Here is a 20,268-nt window from a genome sequence, read left to right as displayed (position 1 = left end):
AATGGCATAGTGAGAACAGATTGACAGTTTTCACACGGTTTTATATACAGAACCCCTCCCTGCCCTGCCCATCCAACATGGTTTCCCTGAGCCTAGACTATGGGCCAGGCACTGTTCCAGGCATCAGGGATACATGGTGAATCCGCCAGGAAATGCCTCTGCCTCCTGTAACTTACCTTAGCGGGGGACAAAGAGACAAAGTCTAACTGTTGGGGAAAGGCAAGTGCAAAGGTCCTGGGGCAGGAGTATGCTTGGTGCACCTGAGGAACAGCAAGGTCACTGATGCAGGTAGCACACAGTGAGACGGAGATGGAAAACAGAGGAGGTGAGGTTGGAGGGAAAGGCAAGGACCAGAGAGTCCGTGGACAGGTGGGACTTTATGCTAAATGCTAAGGGAAGCATTTCTTTCTTCAAAGACAAAGTGATATGGATGCTCTATTCACAAAAATGGGAAAGGCCGGGCTGCTTCAGCAAAAACAATTGCGAAGTTGCTGAAGTAGCACACTGATTAATGGTGATTAAATCAACTGGAAGATCGGCTGTGGCCAAGGCCTCCAAGGCCTTATCTCCTGGAGCCCAGGTATGCTGTCCCTGGATCTAATTATCTTTGGGGGGAAAGCAAAAAGAAACAAATACCGGGGGTGTGGGTAAAGGAGAGAGACTCTTCTATAAAAATCTCAGGATACAGACTTGAATTCACCACCCCCCCCCATAAATTCTCCCCAACATCATCTCCCAGGCAAAGGGTGATCTGTGGGACCCCAGCTCTCTTGATTCCCTCAGCAACACTCAAGAGAAAAGGAGGCCAAGAAGGCACCACGGCCCAGGCCAGGAAATTCTGAGAAGCCTCCTAGTGTCAAAGATGACAACTGGCTCCAAAGCTTGAGCCTTTTCTTGCTCTAAAGAAGGGGTCAGCAAAGTTTTTCTCAAACGGCGAATATTTTAGCATTGACAGGCCACGCAGTCTCCATCGCGATGACTCTGCCGCAGAAGAGTACACGGAGTGGGTAGGGCTGAGTTCCAATAAAACTTGATTCACAAAAACAGGAGGTGGGCTGGATTTGGCCCTCCAGCCACAGTTTGGGAATGTCTGCTCTCCAGGGTTTCTGCAAAATTCCTGAGGTGTTCTCAGGTTCAGGAGAAAAGGCTTTGGGTCAGCAAATGCCAAGACCTTCATGGGGCAGAGCACCAGAACTACGGGACTAATTCGCCAAACCCACACCCTCTCAGTGAAAGGGGAGGGCGCAGGAGAGCCAGGGGAAGTGGGAAGATAATAACTGTCACAGAAATACCCAGGACTGTCGTTCAATATACTGGGTGGGGTTTAGCAGCCACAGATAATCCAGAAATGACCGGAATGGCTGTGTCTATTTACAAACACGGGCAGCGGCTGCAGGCTGTAGTTCGCCTACTCCCGTCACAGGAGAGCTGACTTTGACCTGTGACTTAGGTTTGGACCCGCTGTTCCTCTTGGAATTGTTGTTTGAACTCCACCACTTGTCACCAAGGCGCATCTAAATACACCAAGGCGCATCTAAATCCAATTCTCCAGGAATTGGAGAAGTGCACCAAAGTTTTCAATTATAGATTTATGGCAGGGTGGTGAAATTGGGGGGGGGGTGCGGGGAATCCCGGCAATCATGTATAGGGCGCTTTTTTTTTTAATTTAGTGACTTTATTTTTTTTTATTATATGAAATTTATTGTCAAATTAGTTTCCATACAACAGCCAGTGCATATCCCAAAAGACGCCTACAGGGCGCTTCTTGACTCACATGCACGCGTGCTCACAACGTCTGGGAAAGAGGCTGTCACTCCCTTTTTATAAAAGCAGAAGATGGGGCACAGGAAGACGGGACTTCGGGGTCACTTGCTGTGCAACCCCGAGCAAGCCACCTGACATCTTTAAGATTTCTTTTCATCTTCTTTTCTTCTTTCTGGCGGGGAGGGTTAAAATGGGTCCAGGATCCGTTCTCCTGGCGGGGCGCTTCCAAGGGTGGGACATCTTTGGCACGCCAGGGCTCTGCTGTGCTCTGCACACAGGCGTCACCTGCCGGAGGTTTAGGAACATCCCAGCCCCTCCCCCCCACGCGGCCACTTACTCCGAGGATGTGCAGCAGGACGGCTCCGTGCTGTCGCTCCTTATTGGAGAACAGGTCGGTGGGGAACTCATGAATCGCTGCAAGACAAGGGGGCAGAGTGTTAGTCTCAGTGGGCCTCCCGATGGGACGGCGCCCCCTTGCAGTCTGAGTCTGGAACTGCAGAGTCTGTTGGGCCGGGAACCGCCCCGGGAGGGGGCCAGCCGGCTGCTTCTCCTTAGGCCACGGCAGACCTGTGCTCTCCAGTAAACGTTGCTGAACACGAATTATCCTGGTGGGACAGTAAAATGGGACAGCGCTGTGGGGAAACAGTCTGGCAGGTCCTCAAAACGTTAGACTGAAGAGTTGCCACGGGCCCCAGGGAGTCGACTCCCAAGTATCTGCCCAAAGGAAAACACGTCCACACAAAGCTTGCACACGGGTGCTCGTGGCAGTGTGATTCATGATCGCCTCGAAGTGGAAACACCCCAAAGAGCCACCAGTGAATGAACGGATAAATAAAGCGTGGTCCATCCAACGGAATAGTATTTGGCACTAAAAAGGAAGGAAGCAAAGGGGCGCCTAGGTGGCTCCGTCTGTTAAGCGTCCGACTTCGGCTCAGGTCATGATCTCACGGTTTGTGGGTTCGAGCCCCGCGCCGGGCCCTGTGCTGACATCTCGGAGCCTGGGGCCTGCTTGTCATTCTGTGTCTCCCTCTCTCTCTGCCCCTCCCCCACTTGTGCTGTCTCTCTCTCTCTCTCTCTCTCTCTCTCAAAAATAAATAATAAACAATAAAAAACTTTAAAAAGAAAGGAAGTACTGATAGATGATGGAAGAACCATCCAGGAAGAACCTGGAAGAACCCTGGAAATGGTATGCTACGTGAAAGAAGCCAGTCGCACAAGACCACATGTTGTAAGGTTCCGTTAATATAAAATGGCCGGAATAGGTAAATCTATTTGGTAGATTTGTGGTTGAGTAGGACTGGGAGGTATGAGGGCTTGGGGGGTAACAGGTAAGGAGGGCAGGGTTTCTATCTGGGTTAATGAAAGTGTTCTAAAATTGTGGTGATGCCTGCATAATTATGAATATGCTGAAGAGCCACTCAAGTGTGTAACTTTAAATAGATGGATTGTACGGTATGTGAATTAAATAAATTAAATAAAGCTGTTACTGTGGCAAACTTCAAACTTGCTGTCCCAGGATTCTGGGAGATCACCCGTTGCCACAGTCAGATCAGAATTGAGAAGCAGGCTTATTCCCTCACTCTGGAGTCATTTCTGGTCCCCTGGCTGCCCCCCAGAGTTCAGGGACACATGTTCTCCTGCAAAGCCCTTTCAGCTTGTCCAAAGCTCACTGGTCCCTCTTCTCCACCTCTCCGACCACCCATGACGGATCTGTCACTCCAAATGGGGAAGCCAAGATCCCAAAGAGGTCAGGTGACATCGGCTGGGTTGGGGATGGCAGTGCTGGCAGGACAAACCCCTGTCCCCACCTGCCCCTCTCCCCCATGCTGTGGACTCTCTCTGTGGAGCCACACACACAGGGAAAATCATCCGTGGGAGTGAGGCTCCAGGTAAGTCTTGGGGCATGACCCCAGGCTGAGGTGTAGCAAGGTAGGGATGAGGTCTGAGAGCATTGGCCCCTGTCCCCTCATCCCCTGGACCCCTCAGCCACCAGGTGCTTCCACTGGCATACCGCCATCTTGGATCATTGGGTACCAGGTCATAGCCCCTCCTTTGGCCCCAAGAATACCCTGCTGGGGTGGGTACCACCACTCCTGTTACAGGCTCTCATCATCCTTGGATGGTGGTAGGTGGCCCTGTGATGTGCAGAGCCTTCTGCATCAGAAACCAAGCACTTGGCTTTGGGGTATCACCCTTGACATTCCCAAAGGATCTGGGCCACTCGTTTGCTTCTTGGGCCTCAGAAAGTTCACAGATAATTAAGGAATAATTCCTTCTCACCCCACCTGCCCATTCAAGATGGCCAATGGATAACTACATTGTGAATGTCATTTCTACAAGTCTTCTGTCAGACACTCCCACACCCCCACGTCTCCATCACATCCAACTAGACTGGAAGCTCCGGGAAGGCAGGGCTCCACACTGCCCCGTATTACATTCTCAGGGCCTTAGCCAGGCCTGGCACACAGCAAATTCCCAAAACGCTTTAACAGTCAACTGAATAAGGGTGCTGGGGGTGGGGGGTGCGGCTCAGTTGGTTAAGCATCCGACTTGGGCTCAGTTCAAAACCTCGCGGTCCGTGAGTTCACGCTCTGTGTCCCGCTCAGAGCCTGGAGCCTATTTCGGATTCTCTCTCTGCCCTTCCCCACTCGTGCTCGGTCTCTGTCTCTCTCAAAAATAAACGTTAGGGGAGCCTGGGTGGCTCAGTCGGTTAAGCATCTGACTTCGGCTCAGGTCATGATCTTACGGTCCGTGAGTTCGAGCCCCGCATTGGGCTCTGTGCTGACAGCTCAGAGCCTGGAGCCTGCTTCACATTCTGTGTCTCCTTCTCTCTCTGACCCTCCCCTGTTCATGCTCTTGTCTCTCTCTGTCTCAAAAATAAATAAACATTTAAAAAAATTAAAAAAATAAACATTAAAAAAATTAAAGTCAACTGAATAAAAAATAGTAAACTACTAACAACCCATATTCTCTTATCCTATTAGAATGCTTTCATTGCCCTTACAGATTCCTTGAACACTTAGAATGACACCTGGTTCATAGCGGGTGCTCAATAAATGCTTGTAAATATACTCTCTAGGACAAAAATCTCTTCTCTGGAAATATAATTTGGCCCTAAGCTCTGAAAATGATGACTTCTCCCTTATATGGAAAATCTTCTGTTTTTTAAGACCAGATTCTCCCACAAGACATGGAAAACATCAGCTCCCCAGACACCCAGAAAATGTTCCCACTTTAAAACAAGCAGCATTTAATGAAAGATGGATTCTTTCTCTTCTCTGGGGTATTTTTCCTTCTGTAATCTAAATTCTTTAATAAAACTGCTGCTGTCATTTCAAGGGCAGGGGTCTGCTTCAAGGTCTGTCGGCTCAGAGATGATAATTATAAAGGAAGGGGCTCAGCATTCCTGCGGCCAGGGCCTTGTTTCCAGGAGAAATGTAACAGCCCAGGATATTTTGGTGCAGATCAATGGACATTTCTGCGCCGAACATTCGACACTGTTCCTGATTCTCCAAATCTGTGTTCAGAGAGCTGGTGATTTATTCAATCCTGGGAATTCTTTGAAAATTAGAATAAAGTAATGTGCCTTTCTGCCGTGAGGATGTATCAGCTGGGCTCCGGGAGGGGGGAGGTATGGCTTATAAATGGCTTTGTCCTTGGTAGGAACAGGCTTCTATTGGTTCAGCCACAGCCTCTTGCTCTGCGACCCCCTGCGTAGGCTGGAGGGCTGCAGAGGGGAGGAGATGCCATCCATGCCTTAATTTTGCCAGCAAAGATGGAGTAACCAGCACACCTACCAGCTGCTAATGACCCATTGCCCTCTGCACCCACCCAAGTCTTCTGGACACACGATGAACTCATGAGGCAGGCCCTGTAGCCATGAAGGTCCCTGTTTTCCAGATGAGGCTCAGAGGGGGCAGTGAGCAGCTTGGGGACCCCAGCCACATAAGCCAGGATGCACAGCGGGACCCTGAGCTCCTTGTCTAGGATTAAGGGCTGCCTCTAACCCAGACGGAGATCCCACTGTAAAGGGGGTTGGAAGACCTGAATGGAAGTTCTGATGCAACTGCCCACAAGCTTGTGGGGCCCCGGCTGCGTCCGTCCCTCTATTTCTTCAGGAGCCATCTGCTGCCACGCAAAGTGGTGGAACGCTCACTGCTACTATGTGGTTAGGAGCGGGCAGATGGCTACCCTGCCCTCCCCAGTCAGCAGCTGGTAGCTGGGACCAGTCCACTTCTCAGTTCAGGAATCGAAGCTTCTAGAAACTGGCGTCTGGGCAGCAGACCACGGAGCAGGCACAGCAGGTACCTGTCCATCCCACCTCCATCTCGAACAGCAGGAACTTTAAACCACAGACAGCCTATGCACCTGCTCAGGGCACTGTCTTTAGAAGCAGATGACAGGTTTCAGGAAAGGCCTCTGCCCCTTTCCTATTACTCTCATGATCTTGGCAAGTTGCTTAACACCTCAGGGACTGTCCCCTCGCCTGTAAGTGGTGATCACCATGCCCACCAGGCTGCGGTAAGGGTTAAGGGATCCAGACAACTCTGCATGGCACTCCGTGTCATTCAGAACGGTTACCTTACAGACCCCACACTTGATACAAGTCTGCCCCCACCCCCGTTCCAGACAACGAGCCTTGGGTTTGTGAAAGCAAAAGGGAAGACAAAACCAGCTTGGTGGGGAAGAGCAAGAGACCGTGGAGATCAGACCCGGCCACATCAGGGTCTGGATGCTGCTGCTACTTAATCCTGGCTTCCTGAGAAAAACTCCTCTCCTGGCCTTGCTGGGATCAGGAGCCCCTGGGCCACGTTCAAGGGTGCGGCGATGCTTGCAATGTCTGCAAGGGGCCGAGCCGCCCCGTCTGCTCAAATCCCCACCAGGGAGGACGGAGGAATCAAGGGGGCAGGTGCATGAAGCTTTTGAGGCCATGCCTAAGCCTTTAAGCTGCAGAAATCCGGCAGCGGTGGGTGTGGGGGAAAAGATATGCCTTCAGGTGGAGCTGAGCTCAGGAAACCAGGGATGATCCCAGCACCCTGACACCTGCGGACGGGGGTTGGGGGAGCCCGGGGCGAGAGGAAGGGAGGGAAAGCTGCCGGAGACCCAGCAACCACTGCCCACCTCCCTTTTAGGATTCTTTCCTTTGAACTTGGGTGCCCAGAGCCGGCTTCTCCATCACTCTAGGTTCTGAACACACCCCTCTCCTTACATTACACCTCGGGCGTGAACCTTCTAGTCCACCCACACTCCGCTGGGTCCAGGGCGGGAGGGAGCTGGGGAGAGGTCTTTCCTGCCAGGTGCCTTCCTGAACATCGGAGGGAAAACTTTAAGACCCCTGGGGACAAAAGCCTCTGCCACCCTCCCCTCCACCACCAGCGACCTAACACCTTATAAATGAGACCCCTAGGCACACTTGACCTTCTCTGTGGACAAGCTCACACGGATGATGCCATTCTATTTCAGGAACCCCGAGTTCATGTTACCCCTTCAAGGCTCCGTACTTTTGCCAACAGTGCTGCTAGTTTTCAAAATGTATTAATTCGTTCAAGCATTTGCTGAGCACCCTCGGTAGATGTCAGGCCTTCTGGGCATGGGCAGATGGGATCCCGATGCATCTGTGAGCATCCGCAGGCCTGGCATTTTTTTCATCCTGGAGCGTGATTGGACCTTCAGAGAAAGGCAAAGTTATCCAGAAAGCGGTAGGTTATCAAGATGGCAGACGCCCTGCTCCTGAAAGAGCCCAATATGAATTTCTTGAGCATTTACTGTGTGCGGGACACAAGCATTTACTACGAGCATCCCAGACGTGCCCTTGAGGGGCTGGTGCAAGTTAGACAAGTAGACAAAAGACTGAGAGATGACGAGAAGCTTGCAAGAATGACGGGGAGCGAACCAAGCCAGGGTTGGGGAGGGGGTTACTGATGCGAGGGGGGAGGGGGAACACAAGCCCATGGAGAGAGTGGCGACCACATCAAGTTTCAAAGGCTGCATTACAAACTTCTCAAAGCCCTCTCATCTGTCACATCAGTCCTGAGAAGACCGTCATCCCCATTTTCTTGATGACAAAATAGAGGTTCTGAAAAGCTAAACGAGGCGCCTGTGGTCACGCAACCAAGGTTTGGCACAAGCGAGGACAGGGGGACACAGGCTGGGAGCCCAACCGACACCAGTCTCTCCATCAGAGCATTCTGCCCGCAACAGGTGCACATCTCAGAACTCGAGTCTCCTTTACCCAAGGACAGGCCCCTGCAAGCTCTGAGGACCACAGCCAGAAGTCACATTCCTAAAAACAGGACCACACACATGTTACAGGTCCATTCCGATGACAGTCCGCGAGCCGCCCATGCAGAGGTCTTGTCCGTCACTCCATGGATCTACGGAAACCCGTCACTCATCTTTCTCAACATACTTGAAACGTTTAATAAAACTGACCACGCCCTACTTATGATGTATGAACATATGAATGATCTATCCACCCACCCACATTACATACAGAATTCTTTCTTCGGGGCGTGCATTTCTACGGGTCTTGGGACATCCACCACCACGCCCCGAGACAGCAGAGTTCCATCATCCCCCAAATTCCCTCGTGCTGCCTTTTTGTAGTCAAACCCTCCTCTGCACCCCAACTCCTGGCAGCTACAGGTGTCTCCTTTTCCCATAGACTGCCTTTCCTAGAATGTTCTGTCAGTGGAATCATACAACATGCAGCCTTTCTTTTGGCTTCTTTCACCCCTTCTGGTCTTGCTTCTTTTACTTGGCAAAATGTACCAGGATCCACCCACATTGCTGTGTGATCCCACTTTCACACGATGCTCTCACTTCGTTTCTTTGACACCCCCCCCCCGCTTGCACAGTGTCCTTCAGAAGCCCCTCCTTTGTGGGACCCCAAATACTGTGGTTCTCAGGGCTCTGCCCAAGCCCTCTTCTCCATCTACACACTCTCCCCAGGTGGCCTTGGCCTTGAATCTCTGCAGACATCTCCCAAATCCCAACCTTTGCTGAGCCCGAGACCCAACATACCCAGGTGCCAACCGGTCATCACACCTTAGCCATCCTGTAAGTACCTTAAACTGTCCCCGGTGAGTGGCCCACCATCCATGTTGCTCTGCACGCAAGAAATCCTGGCACTGTCCCTGATGACCTCCTCCTCCCCCACGCCCTGTGACGGGTGGACAGGGCCAAGGGCACCCAGCTTCCATTTCAACTTCCTTCCACGCACCTTCCTGTCAGGGACGCTAGACAGCGCACAGGCTGTGCACTGCATAGTCACACGTTCACACGTACCGGCCCTATTTCCTGTCCTGTGGAGTCTGGACGACCTTGAAGCTAAGGGTTCTGAAGGAGAAGCAGGTTCTGCCAAGCCAGGGGGCTCAGAGGGAAGAAAAGACGCAGAGGGGTTCTTCCCCCGGCGACCAAGGTTATAAAGCCCATGTGTTGAGAGGCTCTCCTGGCAACAGCACCCACTTCCGTATTCCCCCACAGGATGTCTTTGAACTTGATCATCCCATTTCCAACTCCTGTTCCTTTAGCCTTTCTTGCAACTTTGTAAACACATAATTCCCTGAATTCCTTTCTGTTTAAAAATATGGAGAATGGCTTCTATTTCCTGTACTGAACACTGACTGACACTCTGTCCTACTATTTTTTTCAAGTTTATTTATTTCGACAGAGAGAGAGAGAGAATGAATGAATGAATGAATGAATGAACGAATGAATGAATCCCAAGCAGGCTGTGCAATGTCAACGCAGAGCCTGATGCAGGGCTTCATCTCATGACCCTGGGACCATGACCTGAGTTGAGATCCAGAGTTGGATACCTAACCGACTGAGCCATCCAGGTGCTCCACACTCTGCCCTCTTTTAGCCAATGCTCCTTAGGGTCCTGGCCATCTCACTTCCTAACCAGCTTGAGTTCACCCACCTCTCCGTCTCCACCAACCTCTCCCAATGTGCCCCTTTCTGCATTCCACACAGAACCAGACCAGTTCCTCCACATGCGCATATGGCCTGAAACCCTTCCATGGTTTCCAATTGCTCTTAGGATAAAGGCCCAAACCCGCATGGTGTGGCCCGGACAATCTCTCGTCTTCTCAAGCCACCTGCCCTCCCACACTGGCTCTGCTCCGGCTTCACCGCTCAAGCCTGTGAGCTGTTGGATCCTGGCACGAGGTGGGTGTTCAGAACATGTCCACGGAGTGAATACATGTCTGGCTTTCCACCTCCCTTCGGACACAAACCCGAGAGCTGCTAGAACGAGCTCTGCCCCAAGGATATCTAGGAGACAGGCTGGCAGGCCCTGCTTTCTCGGCTCTGGGCTTCCAAAGTGCTGCTTGGATGCTGAACCATGACCTTGCCCAGAAGGAAAGTGCTGGATGGAGATGTGCTTCCATTAGATGCTGATCCTTCCCCGACCTTTCAATTAGTCGATTCTCTTTAGGGAATATAAACTGTGAATTGAATTTTTCAAAACAGAAAAAAATTGCCTCAAAACACGCCATTCTCTCTCTGCTTTCTACCTTGGTTAAAAATAGCCCCACGTTCTAAGCCCTGACGTTTATTCTGAAACTATGCAAGTGAGACCGTAAGGCTGGAGAGTAATTTAAATAGCTTCAAACTTCCATCATTTCAACTTGTGTGTTTTAGAAACCACCCAAGTGCCAGAAACCAAAAGCAAAAAGAAAAAAAAAAATCGTGATTTTCCCCCAATTCTATGGTTTAAAATAACTTTGCTAAGAATTTTATACCTTTCATGGGCAATAGTTGGAATGTCTAGGTTTTATCATCACCCTCATGTCTCAAACAGGAGCAAAAATAATTAAATCACTGGCCTAACCAGCTTGAAAAGGAGTTTAAAATCCTATCTTTTTTTTTTTTCCAGCACATTCCAAAAGAGATTAAGCACCACCAAAAATAAAAATTTGATTGGAAGATCCAGCAGCAGGATCGCACTCTCCAGGAGCAACCGCCACGGAATTTTAGGGCTGGAAGAGGTTCCAGATGCTACGTGGCCCAGTTGTCCTTCACCCAGGACAGGGCATTGGGCTTATCAAAATTGGGGGCGGGGGGACATTTTCTAAGCCAACACCGCCATCCCCAACTCTGTCCCTAGCCTGATGCTGAATTTCCTTATCCTGTCCGTGAGAACCACTTAACTTCCCATTTTAAGGGGGAGAAAAGCACACTGATGTCCAGAGAGGTCAAGGGCTTTCTTTACCCAGCATCCCAGCTGGTTAGCAACAGAACTCCAAGAGCCCAGAGAGACAAGTGGACAATGGCCACGGCACACAGGACCACAAGACTCAGACTCCTATGTCTGCAGGAAGCCCAACGAACCACAACTGGCCCAGACGGTCAGGGCTCGGTCAGCAAGCCTCCTGCTCGTCGCCACTACCAACTCAAGACCAGCCAGAGAAAGCTAATATGCTCCCTGTAACAGACTGAATAAAACTCATGCCCAGCAGGCACCTTATTTAGAAATTAGGTGTGTTAGGCTGGGAGGGCTGCTGCAACAAAATACCACCGGCTGGAGGGCTTCAACAACAGAAATTCGTTTCCTCGCACTTCTGGAGGCTGGACATCCAAGATCGGGTTGCCCCCCGGGGTTGGTTTCTGGTGAGGCTCCTCTTCCTGACTTGGGGACTGTGGTCTTCCTGCTCTGTCCTCACGTGGCCTCCTCTGTGTGCGTGCAGAGACTGTGAGCTCTGGAATCTCTCCCTCTTCCAAGGACCGGTCCTATTGGATTAGGGCCCCAGCCTTATAACCTCATGTTACCTTAATTACCTACCAAGGTGCTCTCTCCAAATACGGTCACATGGAGGTTAGGGCTTCAACATACCGACTGGGGAGTGAGGTGGGGAGACATAATTTTGTCCATAACATAGGGTCTTTGCCGATGCAATTATTTAAATAAAAATGAAGTCATACTGGATTAGGGTGGTCCCTAAATCCACTGACTGGTGTCCTTATAAGAGGAAAGGACACACGAAGACACAGAGAAGGCAGGTGGCGACGAACTCAGAGACCGTAGTGACGTGTCCAGCAGCCAAGGAACACCAAGGATGGGTGTAGCCACCAGAAACCAGAGCAGAGACAGCAGACAGATTCTCCCCAGAGCCTTCAGGAGGAACCAACCCTACGGATACCTTGATCTCAGACTTCTGGCCTCTAGAACAAGGACACAATACGTTGATTGTTTTAAGTCACCCAGTTTGTGGTAATGTTACATCAGCCCTAGGAAACAGACATACTCCCCAAACCAATGGCATGAGATGTCCTGCTTCTAGTTCACCCTCCGCCAGCCTCCCGTGCCAATGACCTCCCACCAGGGCACACCCTAGGCCTCTCCTGTTTTCATGATAAGGCTTTTCTACCCCCCTACCTGCCTGAGTCTCTGCCAAGGGCAAGCGGTGGTAGTGGACCCCCTTGCTACAGTACACGGAGCAAACAGCAGGGATGTGTTCTCGTCTGGGTGGACTTTGTTCATCTGCATAATTCCACGGGCCGCTGGCTGTGTCTGGCTGTATTTCTCCCACAGTAGGTTGGGCGGTCTCATAGTGCCATGGGGACAATTCGTTCACCCCTCTTCTGCCCCCACCTCTGCTACAGGATCTGGTAAAGAATGCACACAACGTATCTCAAGTTCATCAGCAACCGAGATTCTTATCCACATTACAACCACCAAACTCTGAGCCACTCACCAGCCACCACACAGAGGTACTGAGTATGTCAAAAGGACAGTGATTATTAGGGTGAACTGTTTCTACTTGGGGGACACAGATGTAATTTTTTGTTAGCATGATATGATGTTTTATGTATAAACCACAAACAGCAAATAGGTGTGTATATGGGCCCTCTAAGTACCTGACACATAATATTCCTTTTAATCCTTACAACAAGGGGCACCAGGGTAGCTCGGTTGGTCAGGTGTCCGACTCTTGATTTCGGCTCAGGTCGTGATCTCGTCGTAAGATCGAGTCCCTCATTGGGCTCTGCGCTTGCTCACTCTCTCTCAAAATAAATAAATAAACATTAAAAGTAATCCTTATAACAAGCCTGTGAAATATTATCATCAGCTCCATTTTACAGATGGGCAAACTAGGGCACAGAAAGGTTAAGGAATTTACCCAAGGACACAGAGCATCAGAGCCAAGAGTGATATCTGGGTAATTCAGCTCTAAAATAGCACTTGACTGTCTATGAAGAACCAGAAAGTGTTTCTTCTCTTTGACCCAACTCATCACTGGCTTGTATTCTGTTATTCAAAATATAAGGGAAAGACCACACATGTGAAGATGCTCATTACCTCTAAAGATAAAACACTGAAGTCCCTAATCATCCAGTAGTAGGGAAATGGTTATGTAGTTGTGACACATTTCTCCGATCCCTCCACGAACATTTACTGGCATCTACCCCACCCCAGCATGGCTCTGTATCCTGGGAATGCATCCATGAACAAGAGAGGCAAAGCCTTTGCCCTCATGACAAATTTAGACCAAGTGTTATTGAAAAGACATTGGATGTGGAAATAAAACTAATTATAAATGAAAAAACACACACGATCGCGTGTGGTTTGCGTGCAGCTATGCACAAATAAGCAAATGAAAAGAACCGGAAAGAAATATACCAAAAGCAATCTAGCGGCTATAGCAGGTGGAGGAATTCTAAACGGCTTCCTCTTGCATGCCCCTCCCCACTCTGCATGCCCCCCCCTCTGCATACGCTCCCCCCACTCCACATGCCCCCCTCTGCATGCACCCCCCTCCACATGTGCCCCCCTCTCTGCATGCACCCCCCCACACTCCACATGCCCCCCTCTCTGCATGCACCCCCCCACACTCCACATGCCCCCGCACTCCGCATGTCCCCCCCACATGACCTCATCCTGACTAATTATGTGAAGACCCCATTTCCAAATAAAGTCACATTCAGAAATATCAGGACTTCAACATCTCTTTTTGGGGGATGCAGTTCAACCCACAACGGTGCTCGTATTGTTGACTTGATTAACTCGATCTGTGGAACACAGGCGTAGAAAATAACTCCCCATAAAAGAGCTCTTAAGAAAACACAGCAATGGCCATCAGTAAGTCTTTCGTATGCTCTAATTTTCTCAAGACAATCCTGATTCACATCTGCTGTCCAGAATGCTTAACGGTGCCCCTTCCCTCTCAAAAGGGTCTCGGTTTGGATGATACATTTCATGGTCACTCTGCTCATTAGGAGTTCAGTTACCTGGAGCAAATATTAATACCAATTAGCTAACAGAGTTCAAATTAATCTGTGTCGATATGCCAGGAAAGACCTTCATCATTTCTAACACAGACACTCAATATACCCTTATCCTGGCCGGCCTCAAGTTCAACAAGGTAAGTGAATACTTGCTGGGGAAAGGCAAGTGCGGAGCACGACCCCCAAGGACACTCAGACCTAGGCAAGGATGGATGAGGTAAGAGTAAGCAGGGGTCCCGGCCCCCTGCTAACCAGTAAGGGACCTGGGGGAGGTTGGAACGGCCCTTCCCTTTACCTGGTGCCGAGGTCAGGGCCAAGCTCTGTGCTGGAAGGGATGGGTAATCTCATGTGGCAACCCGGCTCAGCTACAGCACCCAATCATTTAATCAAACACAAATCTAGGTGTTTCCATGAAGGTGTTTTGTGAATGTGGTTAACACCTACCATCCAGCGTCTAACTGACTTTAAGTAAAGGAGATTGCCCCTGATAACATGGCTGGGCTTCATCTCATCAGATGAAGGCCTTTAGAGCAAAAATTCTGCCTCAAGACTGAAACGTCAGCTCTTGCTTTGAGAGTTTCTAGCCTGCCTGCCCATCCTACAGATTTCAGACTTGCCAGTCTCTGTAATGACATAAACCAATTTCCTGGACATAAATCTTGTTATGAGTGTGCGTTACGGATATGCCTCTTACTGGTTCTTTTTCTCTGGAGAATTCTGACTGATACACTGGACCTTGGCAAACTGGGCCTGGGAAGTGGAGAATGAGGAGCTGTTCCTCCTGTCCCCTGGATGAGGCAGAAGCCAGAGGCCAGGAGACAGAGGGACAAGCACATAGAGTTCGCAGAGGGACCTGCCAGGCTACTCTCACCATTTGATAACCCACAGCTGTAGGTCAGGGTCACCCCCTCAGCATCCTTAGGTCACTCCCTGCCTCCCCACTCCACCCCCTGGGGGTTTCCCGTTTGGCCATCTTTCTCTTTGGCACAATCCTGCCTCTCCCCCAGGGGACCTCAAAACAAGAAGCATCCAGCCAGGATTCAGCACAGACAGGGGCTGAGTTCACCAGTCCTGTTTGGGAAGGCACAGTGAGATCCTCCTGGAAACAGATTGGTTTCTCCCCTCCTACAGTTGCTTGTACATCAGGCAGTCCCTCAGTGAGCACTGGCCAAGGAATTATGTGGTCCTTATAGACATTTACACATTTAATAAGCCCAACTAGTCGCTATAGTTCAAACAACAGGGTAAAGCAGGGGCGCCTGGGTGGGTGGCTCAGTTGGTTAAACCTCCGAGTCCTGATTTCAGCTCAGGTCATGATCTCACAGTTCACGGGATCGAGCCCCACATCAGGCTCTGTACTGACAGCACGGAGCCTGCTTAGGATTCTCTCTCTCCCTCTCTCTCTCTCTCTCTCTGCCCAACTCCCATGTGCATGCACTGTCTCAAAATAAATAAATAAGGTTAAAAATAGGGTTAAACAAAATTGCAGGTAGAAAGGAAGGAACTGGAAGCTTAATGTATTTTCCAGATGTCTCACATAGTAGGTGCTTAACTAAACATCTGTTGAATGATTGGCAGGTACGCTTTGGACATACAACCCCTCTTTCCTAAGATCTCAGAACAAAAAAAGTCTGCCTAATTCCTTCTAGGCTCTGGGCTTATTCTTGTCCTTGGCTTCTGTCAAAACATTTCCAATGAAGAGTCGCTAGGGTCTGAATTTTATTCTTGGCTTTCCTTTGTGAGCTTATGGAAAATTACTTAGCTCCTTAAGTTTCCACCAAACACTGTGAGGTTTGAGGAAGTTCTTAGCCTGTCATAAATGGGAGATTCATCTGAACCACAGAACAAAATCTAAGATAAAGCACACCAGCTCGTTGGAACTTTACCTGTGGCCATTTCTCTCCCTAGATGTTATCCCAGGCCCATCCCCTCCCCTTCAAAAAACATCAACCAAAATCAAGGTTCACGAGGCAGTAAAGAATCAGACAACATGCTGTATCAGGAGTCCAGAAAGTTCAATTCTGGCCTCAGTTGAGCCACTAACTCTGACAGACCTGACCTCAGTTTCCTCCCCAGTAAGAGGAGGGCTGAAGTAATCAGAGACATGGGACCACAACCGTTTCTCGGCTCAGTTCCACTCATGTCGAGTCCTCTTGCTGGAGAACGCCCAACACAAGGCAGGAAGGAAGCGAATCATTAAGCCACGGAAACAATTCTTGGCTTTCCTGCCAGCCCCCTCTCTTCTTCCACATACCTGCCCAACGCAGCCGACTTTTACCAGGGACGCCCCACTTTGTGTTTAGGTTAAAAAGTTAGAAATGGGGTGACACCCCCCAAAGTCACTGACTTCTCTGACTTCTCACCTGCCATGCCCTGCCACCACCCCCCCCACCCCTGAAGTATTTCCACTTCACAGAAAGGACGGTAGGATTTCTCTACACCTCCGTAGAGTTCAAGGCCTTCAAATTTAAAATCCGTGCAGCCCTCAATTCCATCCCCCACCATTTATGAGCCTATTCTGGGCCACAGGATGAAAGGCAAGAGCCTTGACCTTCCAGGCTGACCACCCAACATGGAGAGGAAGCCATCCCAGACTCTGGGCCAGAACTGGGAAGGTAACCGGCCCGCTGGCAGGGAGAGCCTGGCAGAGGAGCGTGTCAGCACGGGCTCTGGCTTTGGAGGGCGGTCAGAGGGCGGTCAGCTTCCAGAAAGTGGAACAGTAGGACTCCAGGCCTTCCTCAGGAGAATTCTGAGCGACGCCATCTCTGAGGAGGTGGGTCACCCAGGAGGCAGCCAATGCACTCCTTCCAACACAAGGTGAACGCCACCTTTCAAGGGTGAGTCTGCTTTTCAGAGGAAAGGTCAGTGTACAAGATGACGAGGAAACATTCTAACAAGGGCCTAAGAGTGACAAAATCCCAGCACACGCTGACATCTACACGAGTGGAGAATGTTCTCTAACATTTTTCTGTCCTGGAATGTGGTCTGGGAACCTCTGTTTATCCATCCGTGAAAGGGGCAGAAAAGAGAAAAGGAATAAGCATTTAAACACGTTTCAACAATTTGACCTTGTGACGATCAAGTATGTAGGTCATTTTTCTACTGACTTCTTTTTCTAGTATTTTATAAAGAAACAAGGGTTTTTCGTTTTGTTTTTTGTTTTGTTTTTTTTTGCTACAGAAAGTTTGAGAAGCAGTCATCTGGGGATGTGGTTACCAACTGAGGGTAGTTCTGTCTCCTCACCCCCACACCCAGCCTAGGTGACCTCTGGAAACATTTTTGGTTGGCAAAACTTAGGGCAGGGGTACTACCGGCATCTAGCGAATAAATGCCAGGGATGCTGACCACCTTACAAGGCATGAGACGGTGCCCCAAAGAATTATATAGCCCCAAATGCCAATAGGGTCCAGGTTGAGAAACACTAGTCCAGGGAATAAAATCAGTTAAAATGGTGGCTGCTGCCATTTTTCTAGATAGGTCTCCTGAGGCATGGGGAAACAAAAGCAAAAATAAACTACTGGGACTACATCAAAAAAAAAAAAAAAAAAGCTTCTGCACAGCATAGGAAACCATCAATAAAATAAAAACGCCACCTACTGAATGGGAGAAGTTATTTGCAAATGACATACCCGATAAAGGGTTAGTATCCAACATATATAAAGAACTGATACAGTTCAACATCAGAAAACCATAAATAATCCAAATAAAAATGGGCAAACAACCTGAATAGACATTTTTCCAAAGATATACAGATGTCAGATGTATAAAAAGATACCCAACACCACTCATTATCAGGTAAGCACAAATCAAACCCACAACGAGATCACTTCACACCAGTCAGCATGGTGTGAAGGTAGGAGATGACAAGAGCTGGTAAGGATGTGGAGGAAAGGGAATTCTCGTGCACTGTTGGTGGGGATGTAAACCGGTGCAGCCACTGTGGAAAACAGCATGGAGGTTGCTTGAAAAACTGAAAAGAGAATTCCCACATGATCTAATAATTCCAATATTGGGTAACTACTCCACAGGACCTTTTCACTAATTTGAAAAGAGACAGAAACAACCCCAGTGTCCACAAATAGGTGAATGGATAAAGAAGACATGCGTACATACACATATACACACAGTGGAATTTACACAGCCATAAAAAAAAACAAAAAGAATGACATCATACCATTTGCAACAACATGGATGGACCTAGAAGGTATTATGCTGAGTGAAATTAAGTCAGAGAAAGGCAAATACTACATGATTTTGCTTAGAAGTGGAATCTAAAAAGAAAACAAATGAACACACCAACAAAAAAGCAGAAACAGACCCAAAGGTACAGAAAGCTGACAGGTGCCCTCAGAGGGGATGGGAGTGGGGGGGGATGGGCAAAATGGGTGAAGGGTGGTGGGAGATACAGGCTTCCAGTTATGGAATGAATAAGTCACAGGGATGAAAGGTACAGCCTAGAGAATAGAGTCCAAGGTATTTTAACAGCACCGTATGGGGACAGATGGTAGTTACGCTTGTGGTGAGCACAGCCAGACCCAGGGTCACGTACAGAGCTGCTGAATCACTATGTCGTACACCTGAAACTAACAACATTGAATTACAAAAAAAATGGCAGCTTCTACTTTCGTCCACTGAACGCTGATGCCTACATTCACTCTGCCTCCTTGTAATTACGACCTGCCCACTCCCTGCCTCTCACACATGGTGTATCTATACCAGTCCACACGCTGTCCCCGCTCACAAAACTCTCTCTCCACCCAAACTGAGTGGCTAGGAACATGCCAGAAAATTCTGACTCCCGCCCCCTCCCCCTCTTCCCCACCCTCTCCTGAAAGGCTCATGAAATCCACTCAAATCCACACCGTTCAATAATGGCACATCTCTTGCCTATTTCTACCAACTTCCCTGTGCATCCCACCACAGCGGAAGATTTTTATTCTGCCAGTTGTGGCTCTGTGTGTGTGTGTAGGTTCCTATACAATGAGCAGGTCTGTCCCTGGAACTGAAACTGCCCCCGGTCCCGATTTTGGATTTCACTCCTTTGGATAAGTGCAGTGCGTGTGCAACCTATCAGGAGGATGTATGCTAGGGGCTGCAAGGGAATAAGGGTAAGTTAGCAGGCAACGTTCACAGTCTCCCACAGAGGGGGAAGCAGGTGGGTAGCGGAGGGTGGCTAGAACAAGACAAATGCCACGGGAGAGGTTTGAACAGCTTCAGTGGAACACAGAAGAGGAAACAATGAACTCTAACTCAGAAAAGGTGACTCAGAGAAGATGGGCAGACAGGAGAGCTGAGCTCTGGAGGATTTCCAGAGTCACATCAGGAAGGGGGTGAGAGGCTTTCTAGGCAAACGAATGAACTGGATGCGGGAAGGGGGAGGGAGCCCAGGAGGGCGGGAATGCTGCGCCATCAGGACCCAAGTGTTCTGGAAGGTAGGGGAACATGACAATGGGAAGACATACTGGGGCGTGGGACTGAACCAGATCACAGGACCTTGAGTACCAGGATAGGAACCTACTGTCTCAATGACACCAGGGAGCCCTGGAAGACTTCTGAGCTCAGGCATGACAGGATTCGAGTATTTTAAACCAAAAATTGGCAAACTTATTTCTGTAAAGGGCCAGATAGTAAGTATTTTAGGCTTTGTAGGCCATATGGTCTATGTCGCAACTACTCAACTCTGCCGAGCAGCAGCCGTATAGGATACATAAACAAATGAGCATGGCCGTGTTCCAATAAAACTTTATTTATGTTCACTGAACTCTGAATATCACGTAATTTTCACGTCCCGCAAACTATTCTTCTTTTCATTCCTTGCCCCCACCCCCCAGCCATTAAAAATAAAGAAACCATTTTAAGCTTGTGGGCCATCTACAAACAGACGATGAGCTGGATTTGGCCTGTAGTTTGCTGATGCCAGTTTTAGAAACACATTCGGGGTGGGGGGGGGGTGCGTGAGGGACAGGGGCCTCAACAGAAGCTTCCGGGGCTGGAGAGGAAGGGACAGATGCACAAATGCTGGGGCAACCTGGGCTGCCAGCTGGAAGACTGAGGGGAGCCAGAAGAATGCATCTATGGCCTGGCTGGAGTGATGGGTGGGCGCCGCGATGCCATGAATCTAGAGGGGTGACAACGCGGGGTCGGCAGGGGTCAGAGAGGCTCGTGGCTGGGGCCACACATCCAGGCCCAAGAGGACAGAGGTGCCTGGCCCACAGGCAGATCAGCCTGTTTCAGAGAGAGCCCGATTATACCAGAGTCGGCTACTCAGAGTCC

At 49.6% G+C, this 20,268-nt stretch overlaps 1 protein-coding gene across 2 annotated transcripts in view; it reads right to left on the bottom strand.

Moving 5' to 3' along the window:
- The window catches only part of SLC24A4 (solute carrier family 24 member 4), a 172,059-nt gene that overhangs the window by 57,243 nt on the left and 94,548 nt on the right, over positions 1-20,268 (bottom strand). For both annotated transcript variants that reach the window (XM_047863003.1, XM_047863005.1), the window contains exon 3: positions 2,102-2,178. In XM_047863003.1, coding sequence (XP_047718959.1) covers positions 2,102-2,178 — 77 coding nt within the window. The remainder of the gene's footprint in view (positions 1-2,101; positions 2,179-20,268) is intronic.

This window comes from Prionailurus viverrinus, chromosome B3 (genome assembly GCF_022837055.1).
Source record: "Prionailurus viverrinus isolate Anna chromosome B3, UM_Priviv_1.0, whole genome shotgun sequence".
Lineage (NCBI taxonomy): Eukaryota > Metazoa > Chordata > Mammalia > Carnivora > Felidae > Prionailurus > Prionailurus viverrinus.
Note: the sequence above shows the minus strand (reverse complement) of the source record. Positions and strands in the feature narration are given on the sequence as shown.